The sequence below is a fragment of the Alexandromys fortis genome, unplaced genomic scaffold (genome assembly GCF_014885135.2).
Source record: "Alexandromys fortis isolate MF-2015 unplaced genomic scaffold, M_Fortis_MF-2015_v1.1 scaffold_157, whole genome shotgun sequence".
Classification (NCBI taxonomy): Eukaryota; Metazoa; Chordata; class Mammalia; order Rodentia; family Cricetidae; genus Alexandromys; species Alexandromys fortis.
In genome coordinates this window covers 262,658-279,337 of record NW_026068041.1, presented here as the reverse complement: position 1 = coordinate 279,337, position 16,680 = coordinate 262,658, and the positions used below count along the sequence as shown (strand labels likewise).

The 16,680-nt window shown below is 49.7% G+C and overlaps 1 protein-coding gene across 5 annotated transcripts in view; it reads left to right on the top strand.

Moving 5' to 3' along the window:
* Mgat3 (beta-1,4-mannosyl-glycoprotein 4-beta-N-acetylglucosaminyltransferase) overlaps positions 1-11,214 on the top strand; it is a 56,370-nt gene extending 45,156 nt beyond the window's left edge. For all 5 annotated transcript variants that reach the window (XM_050165603.1, XM_050165604.1, XM_050165602.1 and 2 more), the window contains exon 2: positions 6,608-11,214. In XM_050165603.1, the coding sequence (XP_050021560.1) occupies positions 6,608-8,222 (1,615 nt within the window). In that variant the 3' untranslated portion in view covers positions 8,223-11,214. The remainder of the gene's footprint in view (positions 1-6,607) is intronic.
* Positions 11,215-16,680: the final 5,466 nt, after the last annotated feature.

The window sequence follows — 16,680 nt, the reverse complement described above, 5'->3', positions numbered from 1 at the left end:
GTACAGATGCCTGAGTTATTACAGACCCCTGACTTGACAGGCAGAAGTCTTCATCGTGGCCTTTAAACTGTAACTTGGGAGAGATGAAAAATCCCCAAACAAAAATCCCTGATGCTGAAGAAGGCCTTTGACTGGTCATGGCAGTTGCCCAGGCTCCTTGACCTTCCAAAGCCTGAGAACCTTCGGGTCCCTGCTTCAAATGCAGTCAGTAGGGTCATTGAGCCTGGGTCTGTCTGAACCCTCGCCAACCATTCCAGCCACACCCACCAATGCCATCAATGGGATTATTGGGCCACTGACTGTCCTCATGTCCCTCCCAGCATGGGGATGGCAGGCCCCGACTGCCCTCCATCCGACCTCCTAGGTCTGGTCATGGAGCTCTGAGGGGCCCAGGCTCCCTTGGTCTGACCACTGCCCCCTCTGACAGGGAGCTCGAGATGTGAGTAAGGAGGCCGCACTTCCCAGACTTCTATAATAGCTGTAACAGTCATTTCCAGCCCCTCGAGGCAGGGGTGTGGCCAGGCCCCTTCACTACTGGAAAAAGAGCTCAAGATTAGGCTACAAAACCCCACCAATCCCCATGATCAGGCCACCAATTCTCTCCAATCCCAGGCTACCCTGGAAAGCCTCCACACACACCAAGAAACCCTACCTAACTAAAATCTCTCTCCTGCTCAGTTCTCCGCTGCTCTCCTGCTCAGTTCTCCGCTGCTTCTTCACTGAGTGGAGGCAGCCAACCTCTTGTGTCTCTCCCGAGAAATCTCTTCGGTGAGGTTTGTTGTGTGGTGTGACTTTGTGGTATTCCCAGGCGGCTCTGGACTGCCAGGGTACCTCTCCCTTCAGAGCAGTAACATTTCCAGTAGGGGAACCCTTGCCCCTCAGAGCTGTAACATCCCACGTTGGAGCCCGTTAGAGAAGAACTGTCTTCTGGAGGGATCAGGGCAGTGTGCCAAAGAGACATTCTTGTCTTCTTGCGTTCTTCTGGCTTGCTTCCTTCTGCTCGACCTGCTAGCCTTGTGTAACTCCTGGTCTTGTTTCTCCAGCCTGGGGCTGGAATGCACTATGCAGAAATGGGCTTCCCCCACTTTGGGGATGACTCCATCTCTGCTCAGGCATAGCTGGTGTTTAGCTGAGCTCAGGCCCCCACCTGACTGTCTTTCCTGCCTACAGTCAGCTGTGCAGACACCACTTAGACACCTGAGGGTGCAGGCATTTGAACTGGAGACAGAAGCATATTTTGTGTCTCTAGTTCAGACCTTGCCCTGCCTCTCAGGACTAGCAGTTGGACTATTCCTTGCTTGTCTGCTCAGGGACCCTCCTAGAGAGATGCCTCTGAGGCCGGTTCCCACACTCCCTCCAGCCAGGGAACCCTGAACAGGCCCCTGGTTGGAAGAGATGGCTCTTGGACTCCAGATTGAGCATGCTATGTCCCCTATGACCACAGAGCTAAGAGAAGATCCTGCTGGAGGTTTCCAGGCTGGAACATCGGGACATCTGAAAGCTCACTGCACACCCACTGTGCACCAGAAACTCCATGTGTAGATCCCAGGTACAAGGACAGGTTGAGAATGCCAAGGAAGCTTGCTAAAGACCAAGAGCGTCTTTCTCTTCCATCCTGCTGCCTTCGGGCAGTGTGAGGACGGTAGAGCGGGGGCAGGTGACCTGGGAAAAGCACCCAAACCGTGAGAATGAGCAGCAGAAAGGAATGTTTTGCTTTTCCTGAGTTACTGGAATTTGATCACAGGCCTTTTATGCTCAAGTCCTCTGCCCTGACAGGAACATTTTTAAAGAAAGGCCCAAAGGCCAGTTTTTTTTGTCCCAGCCCCTCCCTGCACAAGCTTGTCCACAGTCTGACGCTCTGGAAGAAATATATTCTCTGCTAAGGCTGTGGAAAGCATGCATGCTTAACATGCTGGAGGCCCCGGGTTGCACCAAAAACAACAAACTAACAACAAAAAATCCAAATAAAATGTGGAGTTCAGTCAATAGTGGCATGCTGGTGTCTTGTTTCCTCTTTGCGTCAAGTCTGTCATCACAAACTGTAGGGTAATAGCAGAGAGAGTGGCCAGGCAGTGGTGGCGCACGCCTTTAATCCCAGCACTCCGGAGGCAGAGGCAGGCGGATCTCTGTGAGTTCGAGGCCAGCCTGGTTTACAAGAGCTAGTCCCAGGACAGCCAGGGTGGTTACACAGAGAAACCCTGCCTTGAAAAACCAAATAGTAGAGCAAGTGGGAGAGGCATGCAAGGGGCTGTCTGTCCCGTGTTTGAAACTTATCTGGCAAAATACAGATATTCCGAAGTTGAAGGTTTATTTATGTTGTGGGGAAGAGAGATAGACAAACATCTCTAGCCTTGGCCAGAAGCTAATTGAGACATTAAATGGTGCCAATGAATAGCAAGTGGTTAGGTTCCATATCATTTGTGAGTACAGTGGTTCATTTGGCAAAACAAAGGAAACGAAGAGGCTAGGCGTGTTTCATGGAATTTAAAAGGAAATGGGAGATCTGTTTCTATCAACATGAAACTCTCTTAAATTCATGATTGACAGAAGAAAACAACTGGTTTGGACTTGGTGTATGCCATGGTAAGATTTGTGAGTAGTACCAAACCTGGAACCAAGAAATTGACTCTAATTGTTCATGCCTACAAACCAGTCTATTTATTTTTGGTTTTGTGGGTTTTTTTTTTTTTTTTTTTTTTTTGGTTTTTCGAAACAGGGTTTTTCTGTATAATAGTCCTGACTGTCTTGGAGCCTGCTTGGTAGTCCAGGCTGGCCTTGAACTCACTGAGATCCCAATGCCTCTGCCTCCCAAGTGCTGGGATAACAGGTATGTACGTACCACCATGCTGATGTTGTGTGTCTTGTTCTTTGTTTTATTTTGAGACAGTCTCTAAACTGACTGGCCTGGAGCTGCTATGTAAAACAGGCTAGCCGTGGAGTCGAAGACCTCTGTCCACTTCTGCTTTCTGAGTGCAGGCCTGGCTGCTTGCTTGCTTGTTTGAGACAGGGTCTCACTGTTTGTCCTGAAACTCACAATATAGACTAGGCTGGCCTCAGATTTACAGAGATCTACCTGCCTTTGCCTCCTGAATGCTGGAATTAAAGGCATGAGCAACCATACCTAGCTATTGTGGTTTTCTCTTTTGAGTCAGGGCACAGCAGCCCTGGCTGTCCTATCCTGGGTTTAAAGGAATGCACTGCCGCACCCAGCATGACTTCATTTTAAAACTGATCAGATTGCTGGGATCTGGTGGCTTGCCTCTGCACAGAATCTCCGCACTAGAGGAGGCTGAGGCAAGAGGATTGCCTCAAATTCAAGGCCAGTTTGTGCTACAGAGGGAGACCCTATTTCAAAACCAAATAAAATATGTTCCTTGGAGATTTGTGGCAATTGTAGTCTAGGAGTTTTGTTTGTGTTTGTTTTCTCTGCCAGTTAAAGAATTAAAAGGCAGGGAAAGTAAGTACAACAGATAGCGGTAGAGAACTCTCCAAGCCTCCTCCATAGGACTTCCCTCATAGGGCCTCTGTAGGGCCTCCTCCATAGGACCTCCCCCATAGGGCCTCCTCTATAGGACCTCTTCTATAGGACCTCTATGGGGCCTCCTCCATAGGACCTCCTCCATAGGGCCTCTATAGGACCTCCCCCATAGGGCCTCCATAGGTCTCCTCCATAGGACCTCTATAGGGCCTCCTCCATAGGGCCCGCTCCATTAGACGTCATCCATAAGGCCTCTATAATGGTATATTATTTATGTTTTAATAAATAAAGCTTGACTGAAAATCAGAGTGCAAAGCTAACCATACTAGTCAGCCATAGAGACCAGGCAATGGCGGTGCACACCTTTCATCTCAGCACTAGAGAGGAATATAAAACGGGAAGAGGCAGAAGCTTAGTCTCAGTCTGCAGCCTGAGGTTTGGTGGGGAGCATTGCTGTCTGCAGTCACATTGAAGACAGGATTGCCCCTTTGTTTGTCTGAGCCTTGGTAGAGGTAAGAATTCGCTAGTGGCTTGGTTACTTTGCTTTTCTGCTCTTCAGCTAAAACCACAATATCTGTCTCGGGGTTTCTATTAGTCATTCTACAGACCTCCTCCATAAGGCCTACCCATATGGCCTTCTCCACAGGACCGCATGGCTAAGGTGGAAGGCACTCTGGTTACCTCCTGATGTCCTAACAGATGAAGGTTAGGACAAGCATTCTGAGAGGCTAGCTAACAGGGGAGGAGGGAGTTGGGGTGGGGCTGTTCTCCCAGTTTTTGTTTTTTGTGATATAAACTTTAGTAACCTCGACTCCTGCAGAGTGGAGTAGGAACTCAGGAGACCTCGAACAGTAGCCTAAACTGTGAAAAGGATCAGTTGCTTTGCCAGTCCCTGTGATTTCATGGCCTTTTTTTTTTTAAGCTGTAAATCTATATAATCTTTGTTATTATTTGCTTGTTTTGAGGCAGGGTTTCTCTGTGTAACAGTCCTGACTGTCCTGGGACTTGCTTTGTAGACCAGGCTGGCCTTGAACTCACAGAGATCCGCCTGCCTCTGCCCCCCAAATGCTGGGATTAAATGCACGCACCACCACCACCACCGGTCTGTATTTATTTTTTTAATCCAGACAGGAAGCAAGCATAAGCACTCACGATTTTCTTTTTCTTTTTTTTTATTGATTTTTATTGAGCTCTACATTTTTCTCTGTTCCCCTCCCTGCCTCTCTCCCCCCCCCCTTCAACCCTCCCCCAATGTCTCCATGCTCCCAATTTACTCAGGAGATCTTGTCTTTTTCTTCTTCCCATGTAGATTAGATCTATGTAAGTCTCTCTTAGTGTCCTCATTGTTGTCTAAGTTCTCTGGGATTGTGGTTTATAGGCTGGTTTTCTTTGCTTTATGTTTAAAAACCACCTATTTTCTTAAACCAGTGGCTCTCAGCCTTCATAATTCCGGGATCTTTTGATACAGTTCTTCATGTTATGGTGACCCCAACCTTAAAATTATTTTTGCTTCTACTTCATGGCTATAATCTTGATGCTGTTATGAATTACAATGTAAATAATCTGTGTTTTCCAATAGTCTTAGGTGGCCCCTGTAAAGGGGTCACCAAAAGGTTGAGAATCTCTTATTTAAACAGTACTATCTAAATTAGGAGAACTTTCTCATAATTTATAATGTGTAAATTGGGGTTCAGTCCCTGAAATCTAGAGTAGGAAACAGGAAACGAAACAGAACAATATGAAGAACATTTATGAGAACTTAGCAGGTGATTAAGTTGGGTCCTTTTTGTTAACCTCTGTTGCTATGACTCAAATACTCAAAGCTAAAACAAAGAACATTAAGGGGAAAAAAAACCAAACCGTCTTAGAGGCCTGGGGTTGCCTCCTTAGTCTAAAAAAAAAAATAAATAAAAATAGAACGGTGGTCAGCAGAAGCCACAGCAGGACTAGGAACTTAGTGCCCCTAGTTTGCCATGTGGTTACATTAACCAAAGTGGTGACCAGTCCCATGATTGCTTTGACCTTTTTTCCCCTTAGTTTTATGTACATTGATGCCTGCATGTATGTCTGTTTGAGTGTGCCAGATCCCCCTGGGACTGAAGTTACATGAGTTGCCAGTGGATACTGGGAATCGAACCTGGGTCCTCTGGAAGAGCAACCAGTGCTCTAAACCACTGAGCCATCTCTCCAGCCCATGGTCACATGGTCTCCAGTAACCAGTTTAACTGACTTCCTGGGATACATAGCTATTAGAGGTAGAAGGTCTGCGGGGAATCTTTCCTTGTTAGAGGAAAATCAAACCCCAAGCCCATCCTAGGATGGGGAGAGGTGCCAGCAGCTCAGCGAACACATCTTTCTATCCTTTTAAGGTTTGACCTGATTTCTCACCTTGATGAGGTGGTCCTCAAATCCTTAGACAAGTCCCAAGAACTCCTAGTCTCTCATTTTTCTGTGAAAATGTACTGACAGGGTTTTGTTGGTTCTTACACACACACACACACACACACACACACACACACACACACACACACCAAATAAAAGTAAAGGAAAGAAAAAATACAAAAGGGACAGCAGCCTAGGACAGGGTACCAACAAACTCCTGAGCAGCTTGCAGCTGATCCACACTCCACCTTCTACCCCTCCTTGGAGCCTGCCACTCTCGAGGACAGCATTTTCCCCTGATTGCATTTTGCTCTAGGAGCCAAGTCTAACCCTGGTGAGCGGCATGTAGCTTCAGGTGGAGGAGCAGCCTACAGAGAGATGTGATGGGGTCTCAGGGGTGTGGAAGCAGGGAGCAGGTGTGTGTGTGTGTGTGTGTGTGTGTGTGTGTGTGTGTGTGTGTGTGTGAAAGAGACAGAGACAGAGATAGGGTTTCTCTACATAGCCCTGGCTGTCCTGAAACTCACTATGTAGATATGTAGACCAGGCTGGCCTCCATCCCTCAAGTGTTGGGATTAAAGGCATGTCACCACACCTGGGACAGTGGACTTTTGAGGCTAGACGGTGGGGTGACAGTACAAGTCCAGGAGATTCTCACAGGTGGCTGCAGCTAGGTCTCCCCTCACATCCCCTTCCTAGGACAGAAGCCCAGACAGCTGCACTGACATCTCGCTCTTTCCCTTCCTGCAGGATGAAGATGAGACGCTACAAGCTCTTTCTCATGTTCTGTATGGCCGGCCTGTGCCTCATCTCCTTCCTACACTTCTTTAAGACCTTATCCTATGTCACCTTCCCCAGAGAACTGGCCTCCCTCAGCCCTAACCTGGTTTCCAGCTTCTTCTGGAACAATGCCCCTGTCACTCCCCAGGCCAGTCCGGAACCGGGTGGCCCGGACCTGTTGCGAACCCCTCTCTACTCCCACTCCCCATTGCTCCAGCCACTGTCCCCCAGCAAGGCCACCGAGGAATTGCACCGGATGGACTTCGTGTTGTCGGAGGACACCACTGAGTATTTTGTGCGCACCAAAGCCGGTGGTGTGTGCTTCAAACCAGGTACCAAGATGCTGGAGAAACCTTCAGGGCGCACAGAGGAGAAGCCCGAGGTGGCGGAGGGCTCCTCAGCTAGGGGCCCTGGTCGGAGGCCCATGCGGCACGTGTTGAGTACACGAGAGCGCCTGGGTAGCCGGGGCACTAGGCGCAAGTGGGTTGAGTGTGTGTGCCTCCCAGGCTGGCACGGACCCAGCTGCGGGGTGCCCACCGTGGTGCAGTATTCCAACCTGCCCACCAAGGAGCGCCTGGTACCCAGGGAGGTGCCAAGGCGGGTTATCAACGCCATCAACATCAACCATGAGTTTGACCTGCTGGACGTGCGTTTCCATGAGTTAGGCGATGTGGTGGATGCCTTCGTGGTGTGCGAGTCCAACTTCACCGCCTATGGGGAGCCGCGGCCGCTCAAGTTCCGAGAGATGCTGACCAATGGCACCTTCGAGTACATCCGCCACAAAGTGCTCTACGTCTTCCTGGACCACTTCCCACCCGGTGGCCGGCAGGATGGCTGGATTGCAGATGACTACCTGCGCACCTTCCTCACCCAGGATGGCGTCTCCCGCCTACGCAACTTGCGGCCGGATGACGTCTTCATCATCGATGACGCAGACGAGATCCCCGCACGTGATGGTGTGCTGTTCCTCAAGCTCTATGACGGCTGGACGGAGCCCTTTGCCTTCCACATGCGCAAGTCCCTGTATGGCTTCTTCTGGAAGCAACCAGGCACGCTGGAAGTGGTGTCGGGTTGCACCGTGGACATGTTGCAGGCCGTGTATGGACTGGATGGCATCCGTCTGCGCCGCCGCCAGTACTACACCATGCCCAACTTCCGACAGTATGAGAACCGCACAGGTCACATCCTAGTGCAGTGGTCTCTCGGCAGCCCCCTGCACTTTGCGGGCTGGCATTGCTCCTGGTGCTTCACACCCGAGGGCATCTACTTCAAGCTTGTGTCCGCTCAGAATGGCGACTTTCCACGCTGGGGTGACTATGAGGACAAGAGGGACCTCAACTACATCCGCAGCTTGATTCGCACTGGGGGCTGGTTCGACGGCACGCAGCAGGAGTACCCTCCTGCAGACCCCAGTGAACACATGTATGCTCCCAAATACCTGCTCAAGAACTATGACCAATTCCGCTACCTGTTGGACAACCCCTACCGGGAGCCAAAGAGCACTGTGGAGGGTGGGCGCCGGAACCTGGGCTCCGAGGGAAGGTTACCTGCTGTCAGGGGCAAGTTAGATGCAGTAGAGGGTTAGGGCTGGGCAGGCTGGGGTGACGGCTACCCCAGTGTTATCTCTCTGGCCTCTTGGGAGCTCTTGAGAGAGCTAGGAGCCCTTATAGGTGGTTCTCTCTGCTCAAGCCCTCTGGAATTAAGGGTCAGGCCTTTTAGCCCAAAACAGAAAAGAAAAATTAATCATTTCCAGTAGAGAAGAGCAAGCCCAGACATCTATGCAGCATTTTGTCCCCAAGAGTGCTGTGGGCAAGCGGTGTCCCTGGAGAGCATGAGGTGGTTTTCTGGGGCTGGGAGGGCTGTGAAATTTCAGTCTTACCGAGAGAATTCCACCTCTGACATTCTGCATGACCAGAGGAAAAGGGATCAGGAGAGACCATGCCAGGAGTTCCCAGGAAACTGTAAATAAATGCATTTGGGTCCAGGAACAAGAAAAGATACTTAGTAGGGAGGCACTAGAGAGTATATCTGCTCTTGATCTTGACCAAGAAGCTAGGGAAGCGATGGGAAATGGCACCCATGAGACAGAGCACTTTGCATCTTGCTCAGAAGTGCTGGACCCAAGGAATGAGGTTCCCGCTGGCTGGGAGGGTGGAGCCAGTGGCTGTCTGTGTCCCTCCCTCTGTAAGCAGACATACTGGGGGCCTGAGGAAGCTTCTTCTTGCTTCCAAATCTCGCTCTGATGGCCTTTTCACTTTTCCTATTACTGTCTCATGGGATGCCAGCTCAGCTGCTTGCAAAGGGCCCTAGGAGCCCAGTTCTCAGGGTGGGACCGGAGCTGGAGACTGTATGGATAGCCAGTATAGTAGGTGGGACGGGAAAGGAGACTGACGTAAGGCCTCCCCCTCCCCCCTATCACTTTCTGCTGGCATCCAGTCCCATTCTACTACCAGCCCTGGTTATTCCTGTGCCCCCCCCCCACTGCCCCACTAAGAGCTGGCCAGGGGCCAGGAAGGGGCCACAAGGTTTTCTGGGGCCCGAGAAAGGACTTTAAGGTCAGTGGTATGTCAACCTATTCCTCTTAATTTGCCTTGTGTGTGTGTGGGGGAGCACAGGGTGTATTTGTTGAAGTTCTAAAATGATGTAGAAGTCCCTTGGCAAACAGCAGTCAAGTAAGACCACCTTGTTTCTAATTAAGTAGTCTAGGGGGAGATGATCCAGAGCCTGTAAGACAGCAAGCTTAGCGTCATAAACAACTTCCAGGTCTGGATAGAGTGGCTGCATCCGCTCACATGATAAGGCAAGGAAGGGTGAAGTTTTCCCTATGAAGGGCAGGAGTCAAATATGTCTGTTGCTTCTGATAGCATCTTACTGGTCAGGACTTAGCTGCATGGCTACAGGTAGTTGCAAGGAAAACTGGGAAATGTAGTTTTGAGTGGGACTGCTGTGTCCCTGCCTCCGTTTGAGAGTTCTGTATTACCAGCAGCACCTTTGTGGGAAGGGTGCAAGTGATTGTGCATCATGGGACCCTGCTCTCTCCCTGCCTGCCCCACAGTTGAGGTCCAGTAGGGACTCGCAGGTGTATGGGAAGAGTGGGTGCCTCTCCCTGAGGCTCCTAATAGTCCCCTTGATGCCAGTATGCAGGGCTGTCTGTGGAATGGCCAGTGTTTGTGCGTGTGTGTATATTTATGGGCATGGGTGCATGCTTGTGTGTATTGTACATGTCTGTATCCATGTGTCCCTGTACTAAGATGATGTTCACACGTGGGTGTAGGAGCATAGGCTTGGCTGTTCTCTTGCCTAGGATCTGGAGCCCATAGTTTTGTCTCCTGTGGCTCCTCACGATGCCTGAGGCAGGAAGTCCTTAGGGGACCTTGAAAACAAGGCTAAAGGGAGTACAGGGTCTGTCTGTCTGTCTGTCTGTTTTTATTTTCAGACTGAGGAATGGAATCTTGCTAGCTAGAGGGCTATGCAGCTGAGAACCCAGCACTCCCCCCAGCCTCTCTTGGCCGACCACATCCTCCCACTGATACCCCAGAACCTCCTGGGTGATCTTATTGGAGGCATCCTGAGGTTTCCTTTGATGTAACTCTGTCTGGAGCAGTTCACTTGGCAGTGGGCATGGTGTGGGGAGCTCTGGTGAGCAGGCACGAAGCAGGCCGCGGGGCTCTATGGCCCCACTCCTCCCACTGAGGGACACCGCCATGTAACTTTCCCTTCAAAGAACTTCCTTCTCTGGTTCCTCTCGGGACTGAGAGGTAGTCCCAGAAGTCAGGGCATCCCAGAGACTTAGGGGTTCATCTGTGCCAAGGCACTCTTCTGAGATGCCTGTGGGTGTTCCTGTGTGATGCCTCCCCCTCAAACGAAATCCTCACACCCCCCCCCATACTCCTAGTAACCTTAGCTGCTTCGTAGATACCCCATTTCAGGCATTTCAGGGTTCCTGTCCACAGGTGACCAGTTCAGAGACACTGGGAAAGCACAGTTCCTGCCTGGGCTGGCGGTGTCTCTCAGACCAGTAGGGGAAAATAATGGAGCAGTTTCAGCCAGGCAGGAAGAGGCCTTGTCATGAGCTGAGAGACCACCTGTGAGAGATGAGGGCTAAAAAGTTTCACATCTAACCACAGCATACACTGGGAATTTGAGGGCCAGGGGACCCAGGACCGTACCCTCAATGTGGAGGGAAACTGATTGAATGTGGGTGCATTCTCCAGGAACCACTGGCCTGGGACCTCCAGACCCAAGGAGGACTGTTCATTCCAGGCACCCAGCTGACCTTGTTCACCCAAGAGGCTCAGCGGTTACAGGGGGCAGGCATGATGATGCTTTGGGGGCAAAGGTGAGATTCAGGGTGGAAAGACAGGACTCATCCAAGCAGAAGGTAGGGCCCTGGGAAATGTGTAATTTAAGGACACCAATAATAATAATAATAATAGCATTATTTTTTTTGTAAAGGAAAATCAATATGTACATTCTGAAATCATTTTCTCTGTAAATGGTTGGATTTCATTTCACCCTTAAAGGGATGCTCAAAGGAGAAGATAATATTAATAATAAAAACAGCTGCCAAGTCTGGAGGCTATGTGTGTATGTGGCCGAATTGTGGGTGCTCCAGGGCAGAGGTGGGTGTGAGCAGACAGCTCTGATCTTGCTTGCCAAGTCAGGACCCTGCATGGCATGAGGCCCTCACAAGGACTGGATATGTCGGGAGAAGGAAAATGTACCCAGTCCCTTCACTTAGGGGTGTGGTCACCCCCAACTTGGGCGTGTGTTTCCTGCCTGTGGATGGAATTGGAGCTACTAGGCCTCTGTTCAGTGGGAGGTAGAAGGAAGCCTGTATTCTAAAACTGGTGGCTTTTCTTCTGGGGTCAGGAGGCCCTCTAGGGATCCAGGTAAGAGCATTGGTGGTAACTCACACAGTTCTGCTTGGAGTATCAGATAACATTTGGATACCCCTCACACCCGTGTCTGCCAAGGGTTCTCTAAATGCCTCAGCCATGATCACATGGCTGCCTAAGTTCTGGACCTTTTGTTTGGGAATGACCATCTCTGTCATGCTACAGCAGTCCCTGAGGCCTTGGAGTACAGAGCCTCTTGTCCCTAGCGGGGTTCTAAGGACAGTCTCAGAGATAGCAGATCAGACTCTTAAGTGGTGCCTGGGTCTTCTGTGGGCTGTAACCTCCACATCACACTGAAGGTCCAGAAGCCAGAGGGTGACAGCAGTGTTGGTGGCCTGACCTGGGACGTAAACCGCCCAGGTCTCTAGCCATACCCCCAAAGTCCACAAGGAGCTGAGTATGTGCTTGGGATAGGCTGGAAAGTGAATTCTGTAGACCCCAAGATGTGAAGCTGCAGATGCACCAGCCTGGCCAGAAGAGGGCGACAGCAACCCATTTGCCATTAAAGTGTTAACAATTCTAGTTTGTGTTGGGCTGTATCCTCATTACCACCAATATTTACAAATAATACATGTATTTTCAGGTATTACTTATTAAATAGTTAAACATTTTCAGTCATTCTAGAGTGAAAAACTGTTCCACTGTACCCGTTTGACAGATGTGGTAAGCGAAACTGACACCTCACATCTGCCTCACACATCAAGTTCGCCTGTGGTCAGAGGCTGATGTCACCGCGAGGCTGCACTTCCTGTGCATATCGGCAGGATGAGGAGGAAGTCAGGCAGAGACAAAGGAGAAGATAGGTACCGTGACAGAGCAAAAGCTGCCAAGCCAAGCCAGGCATGGGTCCAGGCCAGGGGACACAGGAGACAGCGAGATGAGGGCTGGGGTGCAGGAGTCACATCCCAGCAAGTACACTGTGCTGTGTCCTCCTAGATGGCTGTCTGGGTGGGTGTGGCTACCGGCAGGCTCAGGGACCCCAGGTCCCGCCTCTAAACACCAGGCAGACGATGCTTTAGTGCAGGAAGCGGATTAATGATACCTGTAAACCTTCATCCAGAGAGGAGAGCTGAGAGCCACCTTGATAACAGCTGTCAGATTCACCAGTGAAATGCCACTTGCCAAGGGACTGAGAGGTGGCTCAGTGGTAGAGTGAGTGTTGTTCTCCCAGGGGACCCAGGTTTGGTTCCAGCACCCACACCCAGTGGTTGTGACCAGCTTTGTGGGATCCAAGGCTACTGACTTCCTAAGGCATTCATGTGTGTACACAAACCCCTACACAGACACATAGCCATAATTAAACTTAAAAATAAATTCTGGGGCTGGAGAGATGGCTCAGCAATTAAGAATTCTTGCTGGTTTTGATAATGGACCAGAGTTTGGTTCCTACTCCCCGCATCAGGCAACTCACAGACACTGGTAACTCCAGCTCCAGGGGATCTAACCTAATATCCTCTTCTGGCCTGTGGATATGCATAAACAACCCCCATATACATAAATAAAAATAAGGATTGTTTTTGAGACAGGATCTTACTTTGTAGCCCTGGTTATTCTGGAACTTCCTTTGTAAAACAGGTTGGTCTTGAACTCACAGAGATCTATCTGCCTCTCCCTCCCAAGTACTGGAATTAAAGACATCCACTACCATACCTGTATAAAAAAAAAATAAAATCTTTTTGGTTTTTGGGGACAGGGTTTTTCTGTAGCTTTGGAGCCTGTCCTGGAACTAGCTCTTGTAGACCAGGCTGGCTTCAAACTCACAGAGATCCGCCTGCCTCTACCTCCCGAGTGCTGGGATTAAAGGCGTGCACCACCACCAGCCAGGTCTGACCTCAGGGCCTCAGAAACCTGAGATTCTGAAAGCCTGTAACCTCTAGAGCTCTTGGGGAGCCCCTCCCCTGCACCTACAAACGTTTAATCAAAGCACAAGTTGGTAAAAGGGCCTGTCTAGGTCTGGCCCGCTCACCAGCATCTATAGCCTCAGTTACTTTGATAAATTCCAAAAGATTCATTTATAGCAAGAAGTTAATTCCTTTTTATTATAAAATGCCACACACCTTTAATCTCAGTACTTGAGAGGCCAAAGCAGGTAGGTGTCTGTGAGCATGGCGCTAGCCTGGTGTACAAAGTAAATGGTGCCAATCCTCCCCATCAGTGAAACAAAACAACTCGCCCCACAGAAAGCCAAAAACAAAGCAAAACACACGACTGCACGGGCAAGCCCAAGCCCAAGCTGCACCCTGGCCCAGCCTCCTGAGCTCACTTACTTTCAGCCACTGAGCTATGAGCTTCTCTGATTAGACTAAGTTCAGTTAGACTTGTAAGCGACTGATAACATTTTGTTTTTAATCAACAACAGAAAAGTCAACCCGAGCTACGAAGGCGGAGAAGGAATTTGCTGACTTCTTGACAGTCAAGATCCAGGTGTTGTCTGCTTCCCATGCTGCCTGAGGTACCAGTCGTTACCACAGCGCCATCTGACTCTGTAACTCACTGAGCTTTCCAGCTTCTGGGTCCCCGTATAGTTAGTCCGGCTGTTGAGTTAGTGATGAGTAGCTCCAACCTTCACAGTCTCTTTTCTTCAGACTCCGTGCAGAAGAAATAGCCCTTTTCTTTAGAGTCCTGAGCCTTGGCCTGGTGGTGGTGGTGCACGCCTTTAGTCCCAGCACTCGGAAGACAGAGACAGGTGGGTCTCTGTGAGTTGAGCGTGTTCCAGGACAGGCAAAAAAAAAAAAAAAAAAAAAAAAAAAGTCCTGAGCCTGGGGACTCTTTAGTTGATATAGGGACCTGAGTTCAGATGCCCAGCACCCACCTTAAAAAAAAAATGGGCACAGTAGCACATACCTATAATCCTAGTACTGGGGAGGCAGAGACAGGGAGGTCCCTGAAGCTCACTGGCCAGGAAGTCTAGTTCATTGGTGAGGTTCAGGTTCTGTGAGAGACTCTGTCTCAAAACTTAAGGTGGAGAGTGACTGAGGAATCCATTGGGTGGATGTCAACCTCGGCCTGTATGCACATGTGAATGAATTTACTTGTGAGCACACATACTGGCGTGCATACACACACAGTCTTGGGCTTGAGCTGGGCATGGTGGTACATTCCGATGATCCCAGCATTTGGGAGGCAGAGGTAGGAAAACTATCATAAGTTCAAGGCCATCCTGATCTATGTACTGAGTTCTAGGCTAGCCAAGACTATATTACTAAAGTCTTCTCAAACAAAGTCGAGGGGCTAGAGAGATGACTTGGGGGTTAAGAGCACTGGCTACTCTTCAGAGGGTCTGGGTTTGATGCCTAGCACCCATAAATTACCATGACTGTCTGTAGCTCCAGTTTCAGGGGACCTAGTGTTCTCTTTTGGCTTCTATGACACCAATACAAGTGTGCAGTGTCCTTACTTATATGCAGGCAAAAAACTCTTAAGATTATTTTATTTATTTAGTTAGTTTATCGAGACAGGGTTTCTCAGTGGCTTTGGAGCCTGTCCTGGAACTTGCTCTTGTAGACCAGGCTAGCCTCGAACTCGCAGAGATCCGCCTGCCTCTGCCTCCCTCCCGAGTGCTGGGATTAAAGGCGTGCACCACCACCACCGGTGTTGAGTGCCTTTAATCCCAGCACCTGGGAGGCACCTGGGAGGCAGAGGCAGGTGGATCTCTGAATTCGAGGCTAGCCTGGTCTACAGAGTGAGTTCCAGGACAGCCAGGGTTACACAGAGAAACCTTATCTTTAAAAAACAAAAAAATCAGAACCCAAACCAACCAACAAACAAAAAAGAATAAACAAGCTATTGAGCCTAGATCTCACTGGCTTCTATTAGGTATGATGAACATCCCTGAGCAGACCTGGGGGATTCGAACGGACTCTCAGGTCAGTTTAGATTCTTATGTCAGTCAGCATTCAGTCTATACCAGCCAAGAAAGAGAAAGGATAGTTTGAAAGAAATGAGGACAATATGTCACCCTTGGCACCCCAGCTGTCCTTGTTCAAGCCTTCCTCAACCCCCTCTTCAGATCCTCATCTGTCAAATGGGGTTTTGTACTGTAGCCCTCCAGCAGCAGTGGGCAGGTGTGTGGAGTTTGCAGCAGAGCCTGAGCATGGTGGGAGTTTGTAAACACCTTGACCTTGACCCTGTCTCCCCTCCTCCTCCTCCTCCTCCTCCTCCTCCTCCTCCTCCTCCTCTGATGTGGGATACGTGACACACGCGTGGGTCTTGCATCTCTTCCGGTGGCTTCTTGCCTCCACCTTCATGACTCATCTGCCTCATGGTTCTCTGCCTCTTCCTTCTTCCTCACTGTCCTCCTGGCCTTATTTTCTCCCCAGGCATCTGTCTGCTCTGCCCATGGTTCTCAATACCCACCAAGGTGGAGCTGGTCGCCCCTCTCCAGGGTGTCCTCTCAGCTGAGCACCAGCTCACTGTCCAGCCCAAGGCGGCAAAGTCTCCTCAGATGCTACAGGACCAGTGTGGAATTTTGCCTCCCTCTGAGATTTCTTTCCTGTTCTCCCCATCCTGCTCCTGACTCCTTATCTATCCAGTGGCATCAGTTGGAAGTCTGGGCCGTGTCTTGGGGTACCCCTCCCCAGCAATGGGGTACTGGAATGACTCTTCTGTACCTGAGACAGATATGAGGTTAGCTTGAACTTCCTGTGACCCTGTCTGAAAAAAAAACAAAAATAAAACCAAACCAAAACAAAGCAAGCAAACAGAAACCCACAAGCAAAGAAACATCCAGGCTGTTAGTACACATCTTTAATCCCAGGGCTTGGGTGGCAAGGGGAGAGGCAGGCAAATCTCTGTGAGTTCAAGGCCAGTCTAGTCTACACACCCAGTTCCAAAACAACCAGGGCTACGTAGTGAGACAAAAACAATACACACACACACACACACAGCACCACCATGCTTGATTCAAAAATATTTCTTTTTTAAATTTTAAAAAATTTTCTCTTTTTTTAAGTGTTGATAAGTTTTGTGCATGTTTCTTTTTCTTTTTTTAAAATGTATTTTTATTTTATTGGTGTTTTGCCTGTATGTATGTCTGGGTGAAGGTGTTGGATCCTGGAGTTATAGCCAGTTGTGAGCTGCCACGTGGTTGCTGGGAATTGAACCCGTGTGCCGTTGAGTCATTTCTCCAGCCCCTATTTATTTCTT